The sequence below is a fragment of the Phaseolus vulgaris genome, chromosome 8, assembly GCF_051622355.1.
Source record: "Phaseolus vulgaris cultivar YP4 chromosome 8, ASM5162235v1, whole genome shotgun sequence".
NCBI classification, from domain to species: domain Eukaryota; kingdom Viridiplantae; phylum Streptophyta; class Magnoliopsida; order Fabales; family Fabaceae; genus Phaseolus; species Phaseolus vulgaris.
In genome coordinates, this window is record NC_143505.1 from 13,362,339 (window position 1) to 13,383,541 (window position 21,203).

At 33.0% G+C, this 21,203-nt stretch overlaps 2 protein-coding genes across 3 annotated transcripts; both read right to left on the reverse strand.

Moving 5' to 3' along the window:
- Window positions 1–1,045: 1,045 nt before the first annotated feature.
- LOC137823882 (tropinone reductase homolog At5g06060) lies at window positions 1,046–7,751 on the reverse strand. 2 transcript variants are annotated; one of them, XM_090293735.1, is made up of 7 exons: window positions 6,610–6,686; window positions 6,103–6,533; window positions 5,043–6,013; window positions 4,763–4,970; window positions 3,706–3,922; window positions 3,483–3,595; window positions 1,046–1,343 (listed from the first exon to the last, which is right to left on the reverse strand). In XM_090293735.1, exons 3-7 carry the CDS (start codon window positions 5,132–5,134, stop codon window positions 1,176–1,178), a joined length of 798 nt encoding a protein of 265 aa, XP_090149861.1. In that variant the 5' UTR covers window positions 5,135–6,013; window positions 6,103–6,533; window positions 6,610–6,686; the 3' UTR covers window positions 1,046–1,175. The 2 variants fall into 2 exon arrangements, with proteins under 2 accessions (XP_090149861.1, XP_068485293.2); XM_068629192.2 differs by having other exon boundaries at window positions 6,103–7,751.
- Window positions 7,752–15,015: 7,264 nt separating this feature from the next.
- LOC137824620 (uncharacterized) lies at window positions 15,016–15,860 on the reverse strand. Its single transcript, XM_068630287.2, has 2 exons — window positions 15,380–15,860; window positions 15,016–15,287 (listed from the first exon to the last, which is right to left on the reverse strand). The coding sequence occupies exons 1-2, from the start codon at window positions 15,858–15,860 to the stop codon at window positions 15,016–15,018; spliced, it is 753 nt and encodes a 250-aa protein (XP_068486388.2).
- Between the last annotated feature and the right edge of the window lie 5,343 nt (window positions 15,861–21,203).

Consider the following 21,203-nt stretch of genomic DNA (forward strand, 5'->3'; position numbering starts at 1 on the left):
GCAATTATAGCAACTTTTTGAAGATCTAAACTGTAGAACTATCACGACCTTTAGATGAGGCAATCTCAAACTTTGTTTTTGCTCAAATTTGGTTCAATTTTGGTTTGGTTCTGTTATAATAACCAATATGAATGGGAGTAAAGTTAAGCACTTGGAGCAGACATGCTTTTTTGATTAAAAGGAAATATACATGTTCGGTGCAGTTATTGGCAACTTCTAAGGGAGTCATATAAGCTCACAATAGTTGTGAAAGCCAAGAAAAGGGGGCCAAGGTTGATGCAGGTGCAGGGCTAGCCAGGCCAGAGCCTATGCTGTGCTTTAAAGCCATAGGTTCAATATGCTGGTTCCGATTTTGCTGGTGCTTTTTGGCAGTCAATTATGCAGCTGATGTAAATGTTGTAGAGGGCTGTTTTAGTTTTTTTTTTTTTTGTATGGTAGGAAGTTTAAAAAAAGTTTATTTCTATAGAGGTGGTGAGAAATCTTGTTATTTGTACGTGGGTTGGGATATCTGAATCCCTATATTTATTTATTATATTCTTTGCAGACATAAAAAAAATATTTATGTAATAATAAGGAATTTTATTTTAGTAAATTAATAGATAATACATAATAATTCAATATAATTTATTATAATGTAAAAGATAATTTATTTATGTTCAAAAACCTACACCTAATTAATAGTTTATAAATATTTTAGAAACTTACAAAGTAATTCAAATATAAATAATATTCAAATTTTACATATTTGATATAAGATGAAAAATCTTGGTTGACCATATCTTAATGTCGTTTCCTCTTCCAGGACAGTCACACCTATCTCATCTCCATGAGCTCAATTACAATTTCCTCAAACTACTATAAGAGAGCACCATTAATACTAAACTCAACACTCTCACATTTCGCAAATCTAAGTACATCTTAATTTATATAAAAAAACACACTCAAACAATTAATCAGATCTTAATTAAGTGTTAAGATCGTATTAATATATATATATATATATATATATATCCACAAAGGTAAAAGGTAAAAATATATTAAAATATTACAAGTAAAAATATTTTATCATTTATCACATAAAATAAACAGAATACAAGATTCAAAGGATACATACGAACGATGAAAAATGAAAATTAAACACACTCTTAATTAATTGTTGGATCACTAATTGAAATTTAAGATGTGAAACCTCCATCTACATATAAAATTTGCCCATTGATATACGATGCAGCAGGAAGACAAAGAAAAGCAACAAGTGATGACACTTCTTTGGGTTCTCCTATACGACCAAAATGTATTTTAGATATAACATTAGCATCAAACTCTTCTGGTCCACATTTCTCCTGAATGAACAACAATTACTGTGATATTAACATATGAGAAATAAAAACATAATGGTAACATATGTGTCAAATTAGAAATTGCACAATAAATACCATTTTTACTCATAACACACACAGTTATACAAATATCATAATACCCTGACCCATATGAAGTAAGGAAGGTAGGTTAAATCTATCCACTTGAAAGTCTATCACATGACACTACATTTAAAGTAAACTTTTTCAGTACAATAAATTTGTGAATATTTTAATTATATAATATTTAATTTTTTACTTTTATTCAGTGTAAGACTTAAAACTTGAAGTTATACTTAAATAAATGTGTCTAATGTCATAATTATAAAAAATTACTTCAGGTGCCCGACGACTGTATCTAATACAAAGTAGTCTAAAGGTCTATATCGTTACCTAATTATTTGGATGTAATTAGGTAGAAGGCAATGCGCAAAACCTCTTTTTGATAAAACTATTTAAAGAAAAGTGGAGATGAGTGTTCGAGATTAAGCAGGAATAGAAGTAGAAAAAGGTTTTAGGTTCTTTCTTTCTACCCAGACAAACGATCTCAAACTCTCTATACCTACGCAAGGATAATATCTCATCAAGGGTATCTTCTAAAAGAATATCCACACTCTCGACGAAGGTTTGAAGCATGGATGGTTGCCGAAATTTTGAGAAAAACTCTCGGACTCGGTTATCCAGCAATGCGTAGTCAGCCTCTTGAATCTCCTCACCCCTATATGAACTTAGGGAAGTAGAAGAGGACGTCACGAACCCTATGTCATTCCTACCTACAGGATCAACAACATTTTGAGAGGACTTTCAGTGCTCTCGATATCACTAGAATTGGAAATAATATCTAAGGCCATCGGCCTTCCCCCCTCGGACCCCTTGATGCAAAAAGTCTCAAAACCAAACACGAAGGAAGGTCAGCCCAAAACAAAGTGCTAATGAAAAGGGAAGACATGGTTACCTCTGAAGACTCTTAAACATGTACACCCATAAATTCTAAAAACACAAACACTCTCGACATTCAAATTCTTGGAGCAAATTCATGGGTAAAGTGTAAGAAGTGGATCCCACTACCACTCCTATTTATAGGTGGAGGAAGGGGCAAATATGAACCATCATGCCCATTGTAAACTGTTGGATCATGTCGGCATCAACGGTCTAGATCATATAACCTTGCACATCCTGACAGTACGTCACATCCACGCGCCTCAAACGCCACAATAAGTTTTCCCACTCGACTCCTAGGTCGTGTAAGTGGCCACACGACAAGAGTAACGTAGATATACCTTCCAACAAGAAGATTAACATCCGATGCAGCGGTTAGTCAGCTTAGCGACCACATAGACCTTACATAGAGTTCTTCTATTAAAGCCTGGGGGCATATAGCCCGAGGATGGGCATCTAGCTAAAGATAAACCAATTTTTCTTTTACTAACACATACTCTATGTGACACTCAAAAATCATTTCACTTGAGCCTGAGGGGCTGATGTACAACCGGATGGCCCAGTGGTCGACAGCCTTTCGGCCCACTTAACCCAAATAGAACCCTTAAAATTCCATCTAAACATAATCAAGCTAGTTTATTTGTAAAGAGTGATTAGGACACAATCAGACCCTCTTTTGTACACCACGAACAGACCCATAACAGTAGGGGTCCATCCAAAAGATATAAATACCAGAAATAGATAGATGCTTGAGGTAATTTTTTCTCTTTTAACTCACCTACATATTCTATTCAGACTAACTTGATCGTGAGAGTACCTTTGCAAGTTTCCCCCACAATCATTCGGTGAAACAAAATACTTTTTTTTATCGGCAAAGAATTAAGTAAATTAAAGGGGATATTTCAGGGGTATCCCAACCCTTATACAAAACCACCACAATCTAGAAGGCCGAGAAACAAAATACTTGACTAAAGACTACAGCACCTGAAGGCCGAGAAGACCGAAAACAAAAGATAAAAGAAGTCACTATGGGATAAACCCAACCTTTTAAAAATATTTATATTTATAACCTTTTTAAAACATTACCATACTGGACATGATCCAAATTTACAATACTAATCTGCTGCACTTAATCTTAACTTGTTTTCTACATTATCAATATCCATTTCATATCTTAAAACATACCACGGCAGATTCCAAGAGTGGAGTCCAAATTGGTCCAGGTGCTACAACATTTGCACGAATGTAATCCTTTGCCCACTCCAAAGCCACGTTCTTGGTGAATTGATTCATGGCTCCTGAATTAAACTATATATTTAGATAAAATATCTTCTACCACCCATTTCATTCATTTCAACAAGTTAGATTCGGAAAATTACAAAAATAAAATAAAATAGTATGCATATACCTTTACTGGCTGAATAGGCAGATAAAAGTGGAATAGCTTGTACACCTGCAATGGATGAAATAAATACAATGTTCCCAGATCCAGATTCTTTAAGAAGTGGATGTGCAAGTTGAGTCAAATGAAAAGCAGACTCAAAATTGGTAGCCATTATAGTTGATATATCTTCAGCAGTGTGATCTATTATTTTCTTTGTTATCTCTGTCCCTGCATTGTTCACCTAAGAGAGAACCACATATGAAATCATCCCAAATACAATAATGAAAAATGAATCAGAAAATGAAGAATAATTCATTGACTGAATCAGAGACTTCAGTAAATTGTTAATGAAATTAAAAGCTACCACGTTAACTGAATCGAATTCCTCACAAGTCGTTTAGTTACATAGTCGACTGCTTTAAAATTGGATGGAATTAATTTTAGCATAATTATATTTTTTAATGTAAAAGAGCATAATTATAATTTTAAACTGTTAAATTAATGTAATTAAGTTTAAATAAATTTTATTGTCATGTAAGATTTTATCTACAAATTTCTGAAGTATAATTTCGTAGAAATGTTTCTGATAATCTCGAGTCTCTCTTAAAAAATTGTATTACAATGAATATTCAACATATTACAATGAATATATATTCTCTTACTTTTCTAACTCATCGATCAACTTGTTTTTTAAGTTACCAGTCAACTTAGTTATTCACTTTTTAAGTGAGTTAGCTTCCAAAGAGATTGAAGAAGAAATAGCTTATTGGTGAGTTAGAGATGAGAAGATGGAAATAGTATTCAAGCCATCTGCCAAAATTAAATAGGACGGTGATAAGTTGACAAAAAAAACAGTAAAAAAACATTAACAATCTAATATATTAATTTTTATTTTATTTTATTTCTAATCAAAATTTCCAACATACCTTTTTACATCGAGAATAAATCATATATTGTGTAAAAACAAAAATATTTATGGTAGTACAATAAAAACCATATATTTCTAACAATTAAATCTTGCTTCAGAATGTTTGTTTGGAGGGAGGGGAAACAAAGGTTATGATGAGTGGTTGAATCTTACTAGAATGTTAAGTTTGCCCTGAAAGATGGAGGAAACAGTTTCCATGAGTGTTTGGCGTTGGTGGCGATGTAAGACATCACAGACTGAACCAGTGACGTTGAAGCCCTTCTTTTTCCACTCTTCTAAACACCTATTAATATCTTCTTCCTTTCGTGAACATACATGAATACTTGCCCCAAATTCTGCCAATTCCTCCACGATCGCATGCCTAATAAAAAATAAACAAGACAAAGTAAAGAAGTGAATAAAAGGAAATATGTTCGTAAAGTATGTTACCAACCCAATCCCTCTGGTGCCTCCTGTCACAAGAGCTGTCATGCCATGAAGTGACCATCTCTTGTCCTTTATGCTGCTCAACTTTGGTTCCCCCATTTTTGTTTCTAATCCAACACTTCCACAAAAATGGAAAATAGATTTGTTGTGAAGCAGAAAGAAAATCTCAAAGATACCTCTTTATATATGCATGTTCAAGTTCTGTCGCACTTTGTGGCTGTCAGTGATTTTAAGCTTATCGCCATATACAATTAATCAGCCACAACTACCTGTTCGTATGTCAATAAGTTTTAATAAACTAAAATTTTATGAATTTTACGATTAACATTACAAGAAAAACACAGATTTGTGTGGACCAAAAACGGACATAAAACAGCAAAAACCGGCGACGCATATTGCGTGGATCAAGCTCACGCAAAGCAGACACCAATTACGTCGGTCAGGCCGACGTAAAGGCGACGCAATTGCGACGGCTTATGCATGGGCCAAACTGACGCAATTTAAAATGTCGCCCTATGCGTCGACTTAGCCGACGAAATGGAAAAAAAATAATTTGGTATCAGACTTTGCGTGGACCAGACCCACGCAAAAGCCGACGCATGGATTAATTTTCAGAAAAATAAAATAAAATATAGCGTGGGCCAAAAGCCGACGCATAAAGAGGATGAAAAAAAAAATATTTTTGGTTCTAGCCAGTTTAACCTGTAAACAAGAAACAACATCCAAATCACATTCAGAAAAATTGGTGTCATTCACACCATATCCAAAATACCAAAATAATTCAAATAGTTAGACAAAGTCTTTGATCCATTCAAATATTCAAGATAGATATAAATACTTAAACAAAACTTAAAATTAAAATTGTAGTTTACAAATTTAACTAAAAGCACTAAAATTTAAAATGCTATATAATTCAAACATAAAAGAATGTCATTGAATATATAAAGTGAATCTCTTGGTGATGTGATTTATGAAAACCTGTAAAAAATACAAACAATATGAATAAATAAATGAAATAATTAAAATACTCAGTAGATAATAAAAATGTTAAATAATTAAAAACTTACAGTCTAGGATACACTTTAAGGAACAGGTTGGTCATCCTGCTCAGGATCATACTCGTGATCAAATTGAGTTGTGCTACTGGAAGCATTTTTTTCACGTTCCATTGAGATAAGCTTTTCCTTTATAACCTTCATCTCATCCTCCAAGTGTGCATACTTTTGACCCCACATACTAAGCTCAGCACGAAGCATTTGATTTCAATTACATTCTTAGATTGTGAAGTGCCAGAAGTAGAGGATTGAGTTAGGGAAGAGACTCCTTGGCGGAAGTTAGCAGCCAAGTCTGTCGTACCATACACCCAACCTCTAGTCTTTCCTCCAGCAGCTTCCTTCCAAGTTTGAAGTTTGGTTGCAGGATCAAGTTGATGGACATCAGTGCTAGAGTCCTGAGAACTATCTGCTTGAAGGGCCCTCAATCGCTCATGATAGTTTTCCTACATAGATCATTAGGAAATGAAAGTGTCAGGAAATTAAAATATAAATATAAAAAAAGTTAAAAGAATAACTTACATAAGTTTCACGAACACGACTATCAACCCATTCACCCTTCTTGTTTGTGTGGGTAGCCATAAATAGTTCATCAAGCTCTGGAGGACGACCATATTGACGTTCCTAATAATGTTATACAATTAAAAGCAGTATAGGTTGCAAATGTCAAATGAATATCATGTAAGGCAGTGAGAAGTACTTACCAAGGTCACTGCAATATCTATATGTGATTTTCGACCTGTGGAGTGCAGTGCTCTACCACGAGTTGAACCCCTATTGACTTTATTCTGAGTTGATTTATCTTTGAACTTTTTTGAATCCCAATAGTTCAAAAGGTCATCCCATGCCTAATCCTATACTTTTACCCAACACACGATCTAATATATGAATCATGTGGATATTAGTGTCCAATACACTGCATATGCCACATATGAACTTTATTGTTTAAACTTAGTATGTTAAATATTTAATTTATAGTAATTCATGTAACTAATTATAGTGTTAGTATAATCATCTTTTTGTAAATCCTAGTCGAATAGGATACAATAATGTTCAAGTTAAATATAGGACAATAACTCATACATCCTCATTCATACATTATAATACATACATCGTAATTTCATTTAACACATAAATATAAACATCGTAATTCATAAATCGTAATTTCATTTAACGTGAATGTATATAAACATCCCAAATTTTTTACTCTCTGCAACCCTTATTTAATTTACACACCCCACATCACTTTTTCTAATTTTCTAACCCAATATGCTGCCAAAAGTTTCTACTTTCTGCAGCCCTGATTAAAAGTCTTGTGCTTTATTCGTCAGTTTAATAGTTAAGTCTCAAAGATGATTACTATACTTAATGGGTTTATTGCAGTAAGTGAATCATCTATACCAAATTTCTTAGGAATTCATGGTAAAAATTCAGCATAAAAAATTTAGTCCAAATTTATCACCAAGATATACCAGCAACCAACAACAGCTCAATAATCCAAACAAAATAATCATAAAATTTTGAAACTTTAAACATTTACCTCCAGCAACAATGGAGAAGACCAGTGACAGTGACACGACGCGCGGAGGAGGCTAGGGACGACGTAGAGGAGCTGCAGACGCGACGCGGAGGAGTTGCAGACGCGGAGGAGCTAGGGACGCGACACATACTTTAAAATTTTAATTTAAACTAAATTTATAATTGAATTCAAAGTTTACAAAATTAATTAAAACTTTAAAAAAATTAATTCAATTTAAAAAACAATATAATTTTAATTTATATAACAAAAAAATTAATTTAATGTATAAAAAAATTAATTTCATTATACAACAAACTTTTTTTTAATTTTTTAAAAATAATTTAATTTAATTTATGCAATAAAAAATTAATTTAATTTATACAAAAATATTTAATTTAATTTATACAATAAAAATTTACTTTAATTTATACAAAATAATTTAATTTAATTTATAGAATAAAAAAATAGTATAATTTATACAAAAGAAAACTAATTTATAGGACATAAAATTAATTTAATTTGTAAAAAAAAACTTTATTTATTTTATACAACAATAAACAAATTTAATTTATACAAAAACTAAATTAAGTATAATTTGTATGTGATATAACATCTATTATCACAAATATCAATGAACCCTATTATTGAAATTGCTCATGATACCCTCATCATCCCTTCTAACTTATAATCCAAAATCTAATAATCAACTATATTCCATGATTCTAAGTTAATTCTATATACTATCACGAATATCAATGAGTCATATTTGTCAAATTGCTCATGATACTCTCTTTCAAGCCTTTACAATGCACTTCTTAGTTGAACTCTTACCTTACTAATTGTAATAAAAAAAACAAGTACATATGTTCTACCCAAAATGACAATGGACTAGGGTTATGAACTTATAATCCAAAATCTAATCATGAACTCTATTCCATGATTTTAAGTTCATTCTATATCTAACTCAGTCGAAATTTACTTATTTATGTTACATTTATTAAGAACTAAGTCTACTAAAATTACTATGTCAAAGACCTATTATTTAGTGCATTGGAAAATGGTATTAACACAGTTATAAGGAATATTGCATATGTGTCATCTCGTCACTTAAAAACTTACTACATTATTATGTGCTTCAGTTGAAAAACATCAATTTTTTTTTGAGATCATACTCAGTAACTATAAGAATGACATTTATAGAGCATGTAGTCAACTTTCGAACACTTTGGATATTGTAGCAATCTAATAATTAAGAATAAGTTACTTACTCACGCACTTAGTCTTAATATGTTTGTATCATATACATTTTCGCTAATTCTTTAAGATGATCTTATGCTTCATTTATGAGAAGTAACATCTTTAAAATTATAATGGATATCAAAGCAAAATTCCTAATTCATTCATTGCATAGATATAACATTTAAATTCATTTAAGTTACTAATCAATAGTTTTATCTAACTTTTTTTTTTCTTAAGTCAAATAAAACATTTTAAGATAAAATTGACTCTCTATTTTTAAATACATCCATTACATTTTGCATTAATTAATTACTTCATCTTGAATTTATATTTTTAAATTTATGTATATTTTATATAATTTTTACAAAATTTAAATACATTTTTTTTTTACTATTTTTTACTCAATTATTATTTTTTAAATCTTTATAAACTTTTCAAAACACTTCATCAATTTAATTTAACTAATTTATATCATAATTTAAAAAATCAAATATTTATGAAAATTTATAAATTAAATAAATTTAATAAATTTAAAATAAATAATCTTTAAAATAATAAAATACTTCATATAACATTTAAATAATTTATATATCTTTTTTTTATTCAATTATTATTTTTCTATATTTTTTAAATTCTTTCTAAACTTTTTAAGATAATTTTTTTTAAATAATTTTAAAATCAAACTCTTAATTAATTTAATAAATTTAATTTAACTAACTTATATTAAAAAATTTAAATTAAAAAATTTATTATAATATTAAAAAAATAAATTAAAATAAATATAATAAACACTTAAATATTACAATATTTCTTATAATGTATACATTAAATAAATTTTAAAAACCTAAAATATAAACTTGCGTGGGCCGAGGATGACACAAGCCGATGCAAACATTAAACTCTATGTGGGGCGCGATCGACGCAAAATGATTTTTTAAAATAAATTAAATATGTACATGTGTCCGTTTTGCGTCGGATATAATAACCAATTAAATATTAAAATATTTCTTATAATGTATACATAAAATAAATTTTAAAAAAATAAAATTTAAAAATTTAAAATATAAACTTGCGTGGCCGAGGCCGACGCAAGCCGATGCAGACATTAAACTCTGCGTGGGCCGCGACTGACACAGAGTGAATTTTTTTTAATAAAATTAAATTTGTGCATGTGTCCGTTTTACATGTGATAATCTTCAAAATCACTTTTGCCTGAATTTTACGGCCGTTTGGCCGACGATATTCCCGTTCACAGCTGACCCAAATGTTTAACAGCTAAATCTTCATTTTCTTGTAGTGTAAACTTAAACTTTCAATTTTATGAATTTTACTTACACTGGAAATTAAATTCTGGGAGGTTATTTGTTAGCCTTTTCCCCGAACGAGCTTAGATCGATTAAATGTTGGGATGTGATATATGGTGAGTTATGAAGTGGAATTGGTGTAGGGAGTGGTGAGTAGTGAAGTGTTACTGATATATGGTGAGTGATCAAGGGGAATTGCTGCATGATTTTCTTTGTTTGGTCATTAGGCTTCAGATTGTATTTGTTTTTATGTGATTGATTTTGTGTGGTGGAGCTTGGAGGGGATTACACGCGATAGAGTGGGCTTCTGTGATAGAGTCTGACGTGATGTTTTCTTTTGGATTTGCTATTTATGGTCTACCTGTACAAATTTCTAGCCTATTGTCTTGCATGTAAGTCTTTAAACCATCTTATTTGCACTTTCAGTTGGTTGTCACAATATTTTTATATTCTAGATTTAGTACGAAATTATAAGAATGATACAATAATAATGAATTATGAATCAAATCAGGAGAGAAACTTCTAATCTAAAGTTTGGAGATTTTGTTTCCATTTTCTGAATTTTACTTACACTGAAAATTAAACTTAAGGTGAATTTGTGGGAGTTTATTTGTTAGCCTTTTCCCCAATGACCTTAGATCCATTGAATGTTGGGATGTGATATATGATGAGTAGTCAACTGGCATTGGTGCAGGGATTGGGTGTTGTTTTCTGATACAGTCTCACGTCATGTTTTCTTTTGGATTTTCTTTTTAGCATATACTTGTATTATAATAAAAAATATATTATAAGTCTAGTATTTGGATTTATCATTAAATAAATATTTTTATTTAAGAGAAGATTGAGAAAACTATTATCTGTTTTTTTTTAGTCGGCCAACTATTTTCTTTATTACTCATTTAGCAATTTTACTTTGTTTAGGACATTTCTTCCTTTTTATTTATTTATTAACTTTTTCTTTCCTTTGTATGTTTTTGGTAGGGATGACACGATAAAAGTATTCAATGTGCTATAATGACGTACATTTTCTCAAAATTTGTGATTATTTATATAATTATTATGGACCCATTATTATTATTGGGTCAGATTAACATTTGGACCATAATTAAGAACACATTACTTTTACTTAATATTTACCCACGAGGCAGTTTCTTCCTGCACCCCACGTTTTTCTTCCTACACCCCCACACTCTAATGCAAAGACTAAATCATCCTTATTAGTTTTTTAAATTCTAAAAATATCCCTAACCTAAAAGAACCCTAAAGAAGCCACGGAGTGGTGTTCTTGTACAAAACATGAATACCTACCAGCGTGTTTCTTCATCTTTTACCAACGACACCTCCAAACCATTCTCACACATTTCTTCTTGGTGATTTAGAGTGCTCTTGGCAAAGGTAAGTAAGTTTTTTTTTGTTTTCAAATCTAGACATCCGTTTTTGTATGAATTTTTGTTTTCGTAAGTGCTTTTTCACATTCCAAATTATAGAATCCGGTAGAATTTCGCATCACAAAATATGGTAAAATTCTGGATTTATGCTTCCGGTAAAATCTCTGATTTGTTACTCCGGGAATGTTCTGGATTTCTGCATCCAAGAATATTCTGGATTTCTTGATCCGGTACTGTTTCGCATTGATGTTTCCGGTATAATGATTTAGGGTTTAGGGTTAAGATGGGTGCTCCAAATCCAAGCTGATATGATTCCAATAGCACAATATGAATGATTCTTGACATTCTTAGGAATCATCTTGAGTTGGATATGAGATAGGCACTTTAAGATAGAATTGGATCAAGGTTCTATTATCAAGAACTCACCAAGACTAGTACCAAAACCCAAACTCATATGGAAGTTCCATGTATTGTCAAATTGAACCGAACAAATTGATTGAAAAGGCAAAGCCACCGAATAAAATGTGTAAGAACTGAAATGCACCGAACAATTAAGCTAGAAAAGGAAGAAGAACCAAAGATGAACAGCAGAATTAAAATGACCGAAGCAAAACAGCAAGGAATTGAAACTGCCGAACAGAAAAAGCTAAGAAGCAAGCTAAGACATGAATATAACAAGAGAATGAAGGAAGGAGAAGAGAAAGTTCATGAAGATGGAGGAATGGTTGGATAATCACGCCACTTAGAGGATGGTGACTCCAAGATGAGTGTGCAAGCCGCCACTTGAGGTAACCATAGAACTCTCAAGATAAGACTAAGTGAGGAAGGCACAAAGCTCTCCAATTCTCTTAAAAATTGAGTATAGTTTCTCTAATCAAAATTCAGATCTGAATTGTACAAGCTAAGCACCTTTATTTATAGCCTAGAGGTGCTGAAAAATAGGTGGGAAATTTCAAATAAAACTCATTTGAAATTCCCACCAAAAACAAGTCACATGGGAGGTCTGACCTTTTTCTACTATGACACCTCCTAAAAACTACACCTACACCACTCTCCTAAGTCACATGTACAATGTGACTTTATTTTACATTTTCACACTCCTTTATTTAATAACCACACCTCCTAAACCTATACAAGAGTATTTCAAAGCTTGGCCTTGCCCCTCATGGGATGGACTTGGGATCTTTGGGCTTTGGCCTTATTGGGCTTGGGCTTTGGGCTTGAGCCTCATCTTTATTTTATGTCTTCTTTTAATTTTGAGAAGACTAGAAGGAAGAACTTCTAATGTGAGGGTGGATGTCCTCTTCCTCCATTAATAAAAGCCTCCTTTATTTGATTCTCATCACAAGCAGAGTTAAATTTTTTTTCTCATGGCCGAAAAATGAATAAGATGGGTGCTCCACATTCTCGGATACTACCTGCAGTGGAGTTGTCAGGTTTAGCTGGACTTGTTGGGGTAAGCTATGACACGATAGACAAAGGATTCTTGTGTGCATTTGTAGAAAGGTGGCACGCAGAGACACATTCCTTTCATATGCCTGTAGGTGAGTTGACCATCACATTGGATGATGTGTCTAATTTGTTGCACCTCCCAATTATCGGACAATTTTACACGTACCCGAGATTGGATGCAACTACAACGACTGATTTGCTTGTTGATTCACTTAGTGTAGATTGGGGAGTAGCAGCTGCCGAGACTGGTCATTGTTGGGGAGGACATGTGCGTCTAAGCTGGTTGAGGGAGATGTATAGGACGCATGTACCAAGAGACAATGGACTCTGGCTGCACAGGCATATTTCCTACACCTAGTAGGTTGTACCATCTTTGCAGATAAGAGTGCTATTTCGGTTAGTGTATCCTACTTGAGATTATTTGTAGATTTAAGGCACACCGGAGGATACTCGTGGGCAGCAACTGCTTTGACCCACATGTATGAGCAGTTGGGAGATGGTTCCTATGCAAATACTAGACAGTTAGTTGGGTATGTCACGTTATTGGCATCGTGGATATATGAGCACTTTCCGAGTATTGGGCACCGACAACTTCGGGGTGACTATGTTGAGGATGAGCCGCGGTGTATGAAATATGTGGTTAGGAGTAGGCTGTCCACATTTGCATCTGTTCGGATGGAATTAGATAGCCTTTGTATAGGTGTTGTTCAATGGATGCCGTACGAAGAGCATAAAGCGGTGCGTCCTTTTGAGTGGATTTCATTATTTTCAGTGTACATTCAATTGAGGGCTTGTAGGCAGATGCATTTTCCTGAACTTGTACTCAGACAAATTGGATATATACAGTGTATCCCTCGTCACCCATCCACTGTTCACCATGGCAATCCCTCCACATCTGAGATCGACCATCGATGGTTAGATTTTAATGCTAACCTCGTACAGGGTGTCGTATTAGCAACTGATGTTGGTACCTGTGTTCCTGCATATTTGGAGTGGTTTCGGTCTATATCACACCCATATATCATTTAAATGGCTGAGGATAATCGACCTCCGATGATTACCCCTGATGGATGACGTCAGGATGGGAATGATACATACTTTTTTAAATAATACATGGTCAATTGCAATCAATGTAATTTGTTTATAATTGTAGGGTCTTTGTAGAAGAATAACATCCACCTTGCAATTGATTATAGATGATGGTCATCTAATCGAGGATTCACCTGCATGGGAAGGGACACAGACAACCTTGATGTTAGCCCGATCAACCACTTAGGACATGTTTGTGTATGTCCGCAGACGACGACACGGATGATGATGATGATCATTTTAGTTGTTGATATGTTTTGTAATTTCGTGAAGAAAGACTTAGTTTACAATTATTTCTGAATTTAATGAATGAACACTTTAGTTATGAAATTAGACAATTCTTCTGCATTTATAATAGTAAGAATGTTAACATATTCATTTATTAATGCAATTACAACTATAAATGTCTCCTAATGGACATAATTTGTGTAAACATTTGCATCCGACTTGTATAATATGAACACCAAGTTTTGGCAATTTGATTACAATGAGTATACCATAAAATATCTGTTGGTGGAATCAGACAACCTTCTTGCAACTGAACCTGTTAAAAATTGTAAGCAATGTCATTATGTTTTTCTATGATTCCTAAAATTCATTATCAATGAACTTTAACAAACCTGAACAAAATGATTTCCATGAACATGTCCAATACAGATGATGCAGTGATGATTAGAATCTGTTGGAGGTTGGGATCTTAATGGAAAAATAGTCAATGATTGTTTAAGAGATAAACACACAACAATCTCATTATATCGATTCGTAATAATGTATCCCATATTCGGTATTGTCATCCACTTCTCTGTACTTATCTTCAAACATAAGAAAATGTAACAAGTTAATCCAACTCGTACACCATTTTACAATTAATAACATCATTCAGAATGAATAGAATTACCATGTGGCCAACTAGAAGTGAATTTTTCAAAAATTCATATCATTCATCTCCGTCAAACAAATCAATATATTCTTGACGCCATTGACAAAGTTCTTTATGCAAGTTCATGCGTACAGTAGCCCAAGACTCCTCTCCCATACCCAATAATGCACCAACCACACGATAGCCATAATGACCGCCAGCCTTAACATCAACAATATCAACAATGTAAGGATGAATTCCCACCGGAAATTGTTGTATCATTGGTATTGATATGGTCGGAGGAGTCTCCGAAATAAATCCCTTGCTACATTTCAAACTAGATGAACTATCTTGTTGTGAAAGAATGACATCAACATGTTAAAGTAAGAAGGAATTCGCTTCGTTGATCTACCAAATGTACTCTGACACTCTTTTTGTGCACCTTTGGTTTTTACTTTCTCCCTTGGTGGACATAAAGATGTCTTAACTAGATAGACAATCTCACGTAATTTGGCTTTGATGTTAATCTTACCAGTCATGTCAACCTCATTGAACGGATTCATGATGACAACCCACTCTTGTAGGATGGACAACTCTGTTGAAGTATCATCACTTGAAATATCAAAAAAGCTTAATCGTGTCCAAATGAAATGCACTGAATGTAATGGTATGCTACCAACAACAAAGGAAGCCAAATCACAAGCACAAGGAATGCCATGAGTAGATATAATGGTGCACCCACAACGAGATTTATCTAAACCAACATATTTAACTCGATCACTCTCTTCTGCAATATACTGCAAGGCATATTTCGATACGAAGCCAACCAATTTCTTATATCTTGTTACATTGAAGACATGACTCACTACATGCAAACTCTTTTCAAATGAAGATTTAATTGCATTATGTTGCAAGATGATCATCTTATTAATGGAATCCTAACAAAAGCATAAGTCCTCCATTGACGTCTCAAGGATCCTCTTTAAACTCCAATGTGCAGCCTCAACCTTGTTACTTGTCGTGTTGCCTAAGTGTATGACTTTATCCATCCAAGCCTTAACAAACTTTTCTTTATGTGGATTTAACCAAGTACTAATCACGTATTCAGTAAATATAGGTTATGGTGAACAAACAACATTAAATGACTCCACACGATGTTCATAGGACTCTACATTTTCACAATCAACAATTGCTCCCCAAGATTCCATCACTTGATCCCATGCCTCTTTTGGATGAACAATCATTTTACATTTTGCTTTAACATTTTTACCAATGTGAAAACGACATAACAAATTAGCATCTTCGGGAAACACAACATTTATTGCATTCATTAGAGCAATATCTCTATCACTAACCATAACCTTTGGGTATGAATCAACTCTCAAAAACACACATTTAAGCTTCTCAAGGACCCATACAAAGTTATGATGACGTTCTGATGCGAGTAACATAAATGCAGCACTAAAGGACAATCCTGTTGAGGTTACACCAACAACTTCAAACAAGGGCATCCTATACCTATTAGTTTTATACGTACTGTCCATCAGCAATACAATGTTAAAGGCATTCAATAGCTTCACTGAATCAGGGTGTGTTCAAAATAAATTTTGCACAACATTCGTCCCTTCTTCAAACCTAGACCAATGGACATACATATCTTGGTCAAGTAACATCATCAATTGTTGCATTTCAGTTCTATAACCTCTTACTGATTTTTTGTACATATATCGTGCATTATAAACTTGTTTTATTGTGCTCACATTTTTCTCATTATACTCTTTCATTGTTAGCAAAATATTTTTAGGCTTCACCGAACTGTCTGTCATGTCCATAAGCATTGACTTCTCACTACATGTAAACCTACCAACATATGGATAACCAACCAATGTATTTGCCAACTCATGATTATGAGACCCACAAATTAATTTCAATATCCGTCCTTCACCACTCTTTACTGGATACCCTCGTAATTTGAAAGGAAAACCACATTTCCTAGTTCCACTCTCAATAACCTGTAAATCCTTCTTATATCGTCTGTATTTACCTCATCTCTCACAACCTAAATAATATAAATGTCTTCCTTCCTCGTTGGCCAGTTGAAGTATCTGATCTCAATATCACAATAACAAAACCAAAGTGAAACACAACTTTTCTAACCCACTTTAGGAGCTCATCTCGAGTACGAAATACCTACAAAAGTTATCATAACAAATTATTTCATTTACTCATTAACAAACAACTTAAACATACTTTACAAACTTAACTTTACCTCATATGTAGTAAACACATTTGTACATTCATATCCCTTCGATTTAAAAAATGACTTCTCAATATCATCATCATCCCACACATCAACCCCATCATATAATTCTTGTTCAAATTCTTCACTACTATCCATGCTTCTACAAATAAAATAAAAAATGAAACTAAATCATTGCATTTCGGATCCATGAATCCATAAGTAAAAAAAATCATTCCGGATCCAATAATCCATAATTAAAAAAGACCATTCCAGATTCAAGAATCCATAACAAAAAAAAAATAAAAAATTCTGGATTCAGAAATCCATAATGCAATTTAGGCTTCCGGATCGACCAATCCGTAATACAATTTAGGCTTATGGATTCAACAATCCGGAAAACAACAATTTATGATATTTTAACTTCCGGAACACCCCCTCATATGAAAAACAAAATTTAATCACTTCTGGATTCATGAATGAATCTGGAATACAATACCGAATCCTGATATCCGGTAACCCCGAAATCTCTATAACCACCATGCTCCTAAAAAAAAACTTAACTCTTACCTCTACAACCTAAACAACACTTCGACAGCGTTGCGTACTCCTCCACCTTGCTACGAACAATTACAAAGACCCTCCATAGTAGTTGATATCAAATGATGAAGATGCACAGTGACAATGGAAGTTCAGCACAGTGCCCCTTTTCAAATTATAGGTCAATGTTAATTTTGGAATATTTAAAATTGTGGGGTGTAGGAAGAAAAACGTGGGGTGCAGGAAGAAGACACTCTCCTTAAATTTGTTAATGTCTTTCTAAATTTTGATGTGTTTGGATATGTCGGTCGACATGAACTGGGTACCGAAACCTCTAAAATTTTTCTAGACCACCCCGGTAAATAAATGATATAATAAAAATGGGTATATTTTGATTTACATTTTATTTGTCAATTTTGAGGATGTAAAATGGTTTTTTTATATGAGGTAAAAACTAAGGATGATTATCTCCAATCCAAATCTTTTTAAATTTATATTTATATTTTTATATAAATATAATTTGGATTTTTATAAATTTCAATCCAAATATTTAAATTAGATTTTAAATTCAAATTCATATCGTTAATAAAAATAATTTGGATTTTTACAAATTTATTTAATATAAATTAATATATTTATAAAAGAATAGAATTTAAATATATATTTGTATTTTAAAAAAAATAACATAATATTAATATAATAGTATGTAAAAGTAGTTAAAATTATATAAATATTAAAGAAATATAATAAAATATTGGCATATCCTAGTGAGATGGAGGAAAGTGTCAGTGATACTGGGTTGGAAATTGTTCGCACTACTAGAAACCAGGGAGACTACCTAAGGAGATTGTTAAATCCAAGAAAACTGCTATGGCAAGTCTATCCAAAAAGTCGCAATGAAGGTCTCCTTTTTTTTTTTGGAATGTTAGAGGACTGGCAAACCATAAAACTATGGAGATGTTGTTTAATTTACTTAAACTTCATAAATCCATCCTTATTTTTCTTGATTAATCTGTATTTGGTTGCTACATCTCTTATCATTAATAAAGCTTCTAAGCTTTGGTGTTTGCCAGTTCCAAATCTTATCCAATATTTTTTGGTCAATGATCAGTTTATATCTATAACTTGCCTTTTGCATGATAAATGTTTTAGCTTTGCAGGTGTCTATGTTGCTAACTCATACTTGGTTAGACAAATTTTGTGGAGGGATCTTAGTTTCTTCATAGGATCTTGGTGTATTTTGGAAGATTTTAATGTTGTACTCTCGGTTGATGACTACAAAGGGGGGTGACTCCTAAAAGGTTTCTTGTAATGATTTCATTGATTGGATTAATACTAATGATCTTACTTGTATGCCTTTTACTGGACCTTGTTATACTTGGTGTAATGGAAGGAGATGGTTACACAGAATTAATAGAAAATTGGATAGGGCTTTATGTAATAGAGTGTGCCTAAATGAATGAGATTCTTGTACTTATCAGGTTCTTGTTGAAAATTGTTCTGACCACTCACCTATTCTTGCTAGTCTTGCTAGTAATTCTTTAAGGAAGGTTAACAATTTTTGTTTCTTTTCCATGTGGCTTTAGGATAGTTCATGTATAAAGCTTATTCATGATTCTTGGGCTAATCTGGTTGTTGGTTGTCCTATGTTTATTTTGCAACATAAGTTAAAAACGTTGAAAATTGAGCTTTGAGCCTGGAATAAAAATTCTTTTGATAATGTTCAAAATGTAGTGCTTCTTAAGTAGGGTCTCCTCCTTGGTATTCAACAAACTTTAGAGACTACTAGTTTATCTGATATTGATGGGCTTCTCTATTAAGAAAAGATTGATAGAAGGAGCTTGATCATGCTCTTCACTGTCAATATTTGTTTTTGAAAGAAAGAACTAGGATGCTCTAGTTTAAAGAAAGGGAAAAAATATTGCTTTTTCCATGTTGTGGTTAAAAGGAGAAATAATTCTAGTGGGATTCATCGCCTACAGATTGATAATGAGGTTATTGAGGATCCTCATCTCATTGAGGATCATATTTATGATTTTTATAAAATTCTTTACGCTAAGTTTATTTTTAATGATCAGGATACATGTAATATGAAAGATTTTATTGGTACTTATATTCTTGAGCTGGTTTCCTCTGAGGAGAATATGATGTGTGATTAAATGCCTTAATTATTTGGAAATCAAGAATGTTGTTTTTAATCTTAATGGTAATAGTACATTTGGTTCTGATGGTTTTGGTGGTGTTTTCTATCATTCTTGTTGGGAAATTATTGGGACAGATGTTTGCAAGCTGTTCAACAGTTTTTTAAACAAAACTGGATTCTTCTTGTAATGAACAGTAATGTGGTATCTCTTATTCCTAAGATTCAGGGTGCTAAATCCATTAAGATTATAGGCTGATTGTTGTTGCTAATTTCAAATTTAAGATTATTTCCAAAATACTTGTGGATAGGCTTGCAATTATGGCTGCTAGAATCATTTCTCCTAATCAATATGTGTTTGTGCAAGGTAGACAAATTCAGGATTGTATTGGTATTGCTTTTGAAGTTATTAACATGTGCTTTCTAAAAAAGTTAGATGAGGTAATGTGGCTTACAAAGTTGATATTCTAAAAGCATTTGACACTCTAAGTTGGAAGTTCTTATTATTAGTTTTGACACGCTTTGGTTTTCATCCATTGTTTGTTGGTTGGATTAGTACAATTCTCCATTTACCTATGTTTTCTATAAGGATAAATGGTAGTTTGGTGGGTTTTTTTCCTTGTAGTAGGGGTGTTAGACAAGGAGATCCATTGTCTCCTTTACTTTTCTGTCTTGCAAGGGAAGTTCTCAGTAGAGATATATCTAAGCTTGTGAATGATAAGAAGATTCTACATATGGCTACTCCATAAGTGTGATCCATTCCACTAATCAGGCCCAATAAGGTAAGCCCATTAAAATAATATAAATAGCGTACATTCCAAGAAGAAAGGTACGTCATTATTACTGTTAAGGGTGGGCTTGGATTGGATTTTCCAAAATCCAATCTAGATCCAATCCAAATCCAAATAAATTGATTGAATTTAAAATGCATATCCACTTTAACTAGATCAAATATATTTGGATTTTTTTAAAATCCATTTAAAGTGGATTAAATATAGATTAAATCCAATTTGTCAATTACATTAAATCCATTTTGATATGGACACACACTAACTTGACTCGAACTAGGCCTAAGCAACCAACTCGGCTTGGGCCCGAACGAATCAAAATTGGCTTGGGCCCGCTAGAATCGACATCGGCCCAGGCTCGTTCGACTCGACATCGGCCTGGGCCCGGTCGACTTGACATCGACCCGGGCCCGCTAGATTCGACATCGGTCCGGTCCCGCTCGCCTCGATATCAGCTCAGGCCCGCTCGGCTCAACATCGGCTCGGGCCCGCTCTGCTCAACATCGGCTCGAGCCCGCTCGGCTCAACATCGGTCCGGGCTCGCTCTATTAAATTTCCG

Excerpts from the sequence above, each read along its gene's own strand:
- LOC137823882 (XM_068629192.2), bottom strand. The coding sequence starts at position 5,134 with ATGGGGGAACCAAAGTTGAGCAGCATAAAGGACAAGAGATGGTCACTT. Across the intron at positions 4,971-5,042 it reads GGAGGCACCAGAGGGATTGG|GCATGCGATCGTGGAGGAAT; the intron begins GTTGGTAACATA and ends ATTTTTTATTAG. Across the intron at positions 1,344-3,482 it reads CACTCTTGGAATCTGCCGTG|GAGAAATGTGGACCAGAAGA; the intron begins GTATGTTTTAAG and ends TTGTTCATTCAG.
- LOC137824620 (XM_068630287.2), bottom strand. The coding sequence starts at position 15,860 with ATGATCATCTTGCAACATAATGCAATTAAATCTTCATTTGAAAAGAGT. Across the intron at positions 15,288-15,379 it reads GGAGAAAGTAAAAACCAAAG|ATAGTTCATCTAGTTTGAAA; the intron begins GTGCACAAAAAG and ends TTTCACAACAAG.